This window comes from Lolium perenne, chromosome 6 (assembly GCF_019359855.2).
Source record: "Lolium perenne isolate Kyuss_39 chromosome 6, Kyuss_2.0, whole genome shotgun sequence".
In the NCBI taxonomy this organism is placed as follows: Eukaryota; Viridiplantae; Streptophyta; class Magnoliopsida; order Poales; family Poaceae; genus Lolium; species Lolium perenne.
In genome coordinates this window covers 248,982,320-248,988,928 of record NC_067249.2, presented here as the reverse complement: position 1 = coordinate 248,988,928, position 6,609 = coordinate 248,982,320, and the positions used below count along the sequence as shown (strand labels likewise).

At 40.4% G+C, this 6,609-nt stretch overlaps 1 protein-coding gene across 1 annotated transcript; it reads left to right on the top strand.

The window, feature by feature from the left end:
* Positions 1-3,313: 3,313 nt before the first annotated feature.
* Positions 3,314-6,157, top strand: LOC127309124 (protein neprosin-like). Its single transcript, XM_051340099.2, has 5 exons — positions 3,314-3,749; positions 4,124-4,309; positions 5,044-5,256; positions 5,361-5,507; positions 5,594-6,157. Exons 2-5 carry the CDS (start codon positions 4,124-4,126, stop codon positions 5,963-5,965), a joined length of 918 nt encoding a protein of 305 aa, XP_051196059.2. The 5' UTR covers positions 3,314-3,749; the 3' UTR covers positions 5,966-6,157.
* The last annotated feature ends 452 nt before the right edge of the window (positions 6,158-6,609 follow it).

The window sequence follows — 6,609 nt, the reverse complement described above, 5'->3', positions numbered from 1 at the left end:
ACAGTCACACATATGAGCAGGTATAGTCACGCACACGAGTAGGTACATCGCGCACACAAGCAGGTACAAGTATAGTTATGTACACAATTCAGCGAGTACAAACGCGCACCCGAGCGAGTACAGTCGCGTACACGAGCAGGTACAGCCACACACACGAGCAGGTACAGGTACAATCGCGCACACGAGCAGGTACATGTACAATTATGTACACGAGCGAGTACAAAAGCGCACCCGAGCGAGTACAGTCGCGTAAACGAGCAGGTACAGCCGCACACACGATCAGGTACAGGTACAGTCACACACACGAGCAAGTACACGTAGAGTTATGTACACGAGCGAGTACAAGCGCGCACCCGAGCGAGTACAGTCGTGTACACGAGCAGGTACAGCCAAACACACGAGCAGGTACAGGTACAGTTGCGTGACACGCGTACAGCACGCGACCGTTGGGAACCCCAAGTGGAAGGTGTGATGCGTACAGCAGTAAGTTTCCCTCAGTTAGAAACCAAGGTTTATCGAACCAGTAGGAGTCAAGAAGCACGTTGAAGGTTGATGGCGGCGAGATGTAGTGCGGCGCAACACCAGGGATTCCAGCGCCAACGTGGAACCTGCACAACACAAACCAAGTACTTTGCCCCAACGAAACAGTGAGGTTGTCAATCTCACCGGCTTGCTGTAACAAAGGATTAGATGTATAGTGTGGATGTTGATTGTTTGCAGAGAACAGTAGAACAAGTATTGCAGTAGATTGTATTTCAGTATAGAGAATTGGACCGGGGTCCATAGTTCACTAGAGGTGTCTCTCCCATAAGATAAATAGCATGTTGGGTGAACAAATTACAGTTGGGCAATTGATAAATAGAGAGGGCGTGACCATGCACATACATATTATGGTGAGTATAGTGAGATTTAATTGGGCATTACGACAAAGTACATAGACCGCTATCCAGCATGCATCTATGCCTAAAAAGTCCACCTTCAGGTTATCATCCGAACCCCTTCCAGTATTAAGTTGCTAACAACAGACAATTGCATTAAGTATTGCGCGTAATGTAATCAATAACTACATCCTCGGACATAGCATCAATGTTTTATCCCTAGTGGCAACAGCACATCCATAACCTTAGAGGTTTCTGTCACTCCCTGCATTCACGGAGACATGAACCCACTATCGAGCATAAATACCCCCTCTTGGAGTTACTAGCAAAAACTTGGCCAGAGCCTCTACTAATAACGGAGAGCATGCAAGATCATAAACAACACATAGATATAAATTGATAATCAACATAACATAGTATTCTCTATTCATCGGATCCCAACAAACACAACATATAGCATTACAGATAGATGATCTTGATCATGTTCGGCAGCTCACAAGATCCGACAATTAAGCACAATGGGGAGAAGACAACCATCTAGCTACTGCTATGGACCCATAGTCCAGGGGTAGACTACTCACACATCACTCCGGAGGCGACCATGGCGGCGTAGAGTCCTCCGGGAGATGATTCCCCTCTCCGGCAGGGTGCCGGAGGCGATCTACTGAATCCCCCGAGATGGGATTGGCGGCGGCGGCGTCTCTGGAAGGTTTTCCGTATCGTGGCTCTCGGTACTGGGGGTTTCGCGACGAAGGCTATTTGTAGGCGGAAGGGTAGGTCAGGGGGCATCACGAGGGGCCTAGGAGACAGGTCGGCGCGGCCAAGGGTGGGGCCGCGCCGCCCTACCTCCTGGCCACCTCGTGGCCCCACTTCGTTGACTCTCCGGTCTTCTGGAAGCTTCGTGGCAAAATAGGCCCCTGGGCGTTGATTTCGTCCAATTCCGAGAATATTTCCTTACTAGGATTTCTGAAACCAAAAACAGCAGAAAACAGCAACTGGCTCTTCGGCATCTTGTTAATAGGTTAGTTCCAGAAAATGCATAAATATGACATAAAGTGTGCATAAAACATGTAGATATCATCAATAATGTGGCATGGAACATAAGAAATTATCGATACGTCGGAGACGTATCATTGCGCACACGAGGAGGTATAGTCGCGCACACGAGCGAGTACTGGTACAGAAGTACAGTCGCGCACACGAGTAAGTACTAGTACAAAAGCACAGATACAGTAGCGCACACGAGTAAGTACAGTTATTGAGTAAAGGGAAAAACTACATCAAATACACTAAAAACAGAATTACTTATCAGTTGAAGCACGAGTACAGTTAGGTACACACCACGAGTACAATCACACTAGTATTGGAGGTACAAAAAAATTATCTTGAAACCTATCAACATGAGATCTAGTTTTGAAGATCTCGTCGCGAGGATCTCAAAAAAAGTGAAAACGGTTCGTAATTTGGACTTACGGTTCGCATGATATTTCATTTTGAAAAAACGAATCTATAAAATAAAGGGAAAACTGGACCATCCCCTATCCTTCTCTCTCCTTTCCTATCCCACATTGCTTCTCCTTGTGACACTTGGCGAGCAGGGAGACCAATTCCCACGAAAAATCTTGCCCCACAACGCGCTACGTATCGCATGCGGAGAGACTTTTGGATCTTCGCGAAGAACGGCCTTTTTTTTAGAGTTTTCGCCACTTTACTCGTCTGACCCTTGTTAATTCTTGGGATGGCCTACCTTCTTTTTTTCCCTGGAGATTATACCTCCGGTTGAGAATATTTAAGTATAAAAATTGTTCATCTTGCAAGCCGCTCAATTTTCATGTCGATCATTTCTTCATTTGAGATAATCTAAAGTACGACTTTGTCCAAGCAAAACTGGTTATCAACACAAGTAGCTAGGAACATATGTATCTAAGTTTGAATGTTTGTTGGGGAGCACAGATAGTAAAACACAAGCAAGAAATCAACAATTATTACAATTTTCATATCAAACTTGGCATTTCTTCTGAAAATTTTCCCATGCATTTTGCCTACCATATATTTATATATATGGTGTTAGCAACTTCAATACTGTTTAACGGAAGAAAATATATATCATATCTTAAGCAATTAATTCCTATATACATAAAGAAATGAAAATATAGGTAAATTGATTCATAAAAAAATTACTCATGATATGAATGATGTTTGTTGGGGAACATACATAGTAAAAGATAAGAGAGGAATCAACAATTATTACAATTTCCATATCAAACTTGCCACTTGAAGATTTTCCCACGCATCAAATCCATGAAATATTTATACGGTGTTAATAACTTCAATATAGTATAATGGAAGCAAATATATGTCATATCTTATGCAATTAATACTTTATATATACATAAAGAAATAAAAAATATAGGTAAACTGATTTCATGAAAAAATGATTTACTCATGATATGCTCTGGTGCATATATATCATATCATATCTTTTGCAATTAATATTTTCTATATAATATCATTATATATACCTTGGTGTATGTGTTATGAAATTGACAATTCAGTTATTCACGATGAAAGAAAGTCAAGCTAATAGAGTGATCCTTCTCATGTCATTTCTTGCTCTAGTCACTAGAGGAAAAGGTATAAGCTATCAAACTCGCAGACAAAATAGTCATATCCTCCCAAATGGACAAGTTAGCAAAATCATTCAGGTATAAACTAGAATTCGTCTTATTTTTTATTATTTAGCATCATTTATGTGTCTAACAAGCAGTGAATACGTCAAAATAGCTGAAATGTGGAGATGTTTATGACTGCATTGATGTGCATTTGCAACCGTCTTTAAACCACCCACAGTTGAAAGACCATAAAATCCAGGTAAATTGACTTCATAAAAATATGATTTACTTTCATGATTTTCTCAATTGCTCAATTTATTATTGATTCATGTTCAGCTGCATAAATGGTAGATACGGAGTAGTAGTTATGCGAATATAATGTTGCTTTGTGATGGTTACTTTTGGTTAGGTTGCATACTTCATATATTAGCTTGTTATAGTCCCTTCTAGCTTGTTTCTCGACCATTATTTATATCTTTTTGGCACTGAAAATGATGAATAAAAGTGAAATAAATAATCTTTTTTTGGTATATCTAAGTTTCAATAATGAATTAAGTTTCACCATGTTTTAAATGGATTATCTATGCATTTAAAATAATTGATCATAAGGTGGTTAACTTCATTGCCAAACAGATGCAACCAAGTTCTTTCCCTATTGGGTTGGACACCAAACCTCAGTTTCTGCATTCAGAGTCACAAGTACAACCATCTATCATCGACTGCCCGGTCAGAACAGTTCCAGTTCTACGCAACAATATAAGTGGCACCAGCGCGGCACACGATATCCATGTAGTGGGTAGCATGGGTATAGAACGAGCGGTGAGTTATGTATGAGTTTTTATATGATTTTGTTAACTTAGTTTGATTATAGTTTGTTTTTCTATTCAGAATAGAGTCGATTATGGAAATTGGCCTAGAGTCGATGTCGGCATGATGCATATATAATTTATAGCATAGTTGAATAAAAATCTATCATAGATATTGTTCATAAATAAATTGAATTCCCATTATTTATTACATTGGAAGGTAATTAGTTTGATGCTAACATTTAATTCCACAATGAGCGTCTATATGGTTTATTGGTACAAATCATTTAGTGGAACAATAAGTTTTGGAGTATTTAGTTAGAAATTAGTTTTGTATGTGACGGGATTTAATTTGCATTGCGGTTTCACGAACACTCTATTGAAGAGTGTGATCTATTTGTTTCTCAAACTCTCGGTTATCAACATTAAATTATACCCATTGGATGTTACTATTTTTGCTCCAAAATGTGAGACGACCACACATATGTACCTTTAAGTTTTATCAAAAATCATGGTAACAAAGCATGAGTTATATGGCACAAAAAGTGATATTATTTTTTATTGAAAATAATTTTGAACATGAATCCAACATCATAATTTTCGTGTTACATAACCCATATTTTAATATTGTAATTATATTGTGGCAGCTTACATGTTAGATAAGATATCCTATCATATTTTTATCTATATATACATACTATATGTTTCAGTCTTGTCATCTACTGATGTTAATTTCATTCCTTGTAGGCAGCAGGAATCGAGTATCGTGGTGATGTATATGGTACAACTGTTAAAATAAATGTTTGGCAGCCAAAGGTGAATAAAGATAGTAAGGATGTTAGTGCAACATGGGTACATATTAATAATGGAGTGGGAGAACACACAGACAGGATAGGTGCTGGTATTATGGTAAATCCAAGCTTCAGTGGTGATACCTCTGTTAGGTTTCATATTGCTTGGGTAAGTCATACCGTTACTTTTTCTTGGATACATGTTATTATGGAATATATAACTATTTTTAATAAACATTAGCAATATAATTTGGGAAAAAAAAAACATGCTAGACTGAAGGCCTAGAAAAAAAGGTATGCATGGATCAGAGCTGCCGTGGTTTCGTACAAGTCAACCGAAAGTGGGCTCCTGGTGTAAGATTAGACCATGTTTCCGTGTATGATGGACCACAGTGGGCGATGATAATTAAAATTTTCAAGGTATTCTCTATTTTCTTGATTTCTAAAGAAACTATATATTCAGCAGTTTGAACGACCAGTATCCTATAATCTTGTTTTATTTTTAGGACCCGAAGACAAAGAATTGGTGGGTGACGGATGGTAAAAACATACCGCTTGGATATTGGCCGAGCGGACTGTTCACGTTCCTCTACGACAAGGGAAATTTTGCATTCTGGGGAGGAATTGTCCAGGGACCGACCGCCACGTCAAAGGCTGTGGAGATGGGCAGCGGGCATTTCGCCTCGGAAGGGTATCGAAGGGCGGCTATCATTAGGAACATCCAGATCTTGAACAAGAACAACACGTACGTCACCCCCGAAGATGATCTGAAGCTCGCCCATGGCACGAGCAACTCCACACTCTACACGATCGACAAGTTTCGAGTCGATACGGATGGCCTGGGCATGTACTACGGCGGACCAGGTTTAGTGGCATGAGAATGTATGCTCAACAAAGAACAACCCCCGTTTGGAAATAGATGATCCAAACTTGAGTTGAAATTCCCAAAAATGTCCTCAAAACCTTGACAACGCTTTGTCTGGATACGGAGCATATGGAATCATGATTTTTTGGTCATCCCGGATACACATGTACGAGTATGTTTTGTGACGAAGAAATTATGATCTAGTAGTTGCATCAGGTGATTTGATTTTTTCTTTCTCTTTCCTTCATTCACGCGCGTTCATGAGACGGATTTTTTCTTTCTCTTTCCTTCATTCACACGCGTTCATGAGATGGAAGGCCCGAAGTGAGTCCGGCTTTGAATTAACGAAGCCATCAACCGGCTAGGAGTTACACCAAGAGTTACAACACACACGCGCCACACGCACAACCCAAACCACAACAAAAGATAACACGGGAAAGTAAGACGAAGCGTCATTTGATACATGAAGAGGGAGCCTTGTCTTCTGTTGCACCGGAGCGATCGCAACCGTGTCCACGCCAACAAACCTCCACCGCACCAAGACTGCAACTCAAGGGGGAACTCAACGACGGGCCGGCCACCTAGCAGAGCTTGAGGAACCAAAGGAGGGAGGCTCTTGCAGCGACGCCTCCAAGAAGGTGAATGGCGCAAGAATGT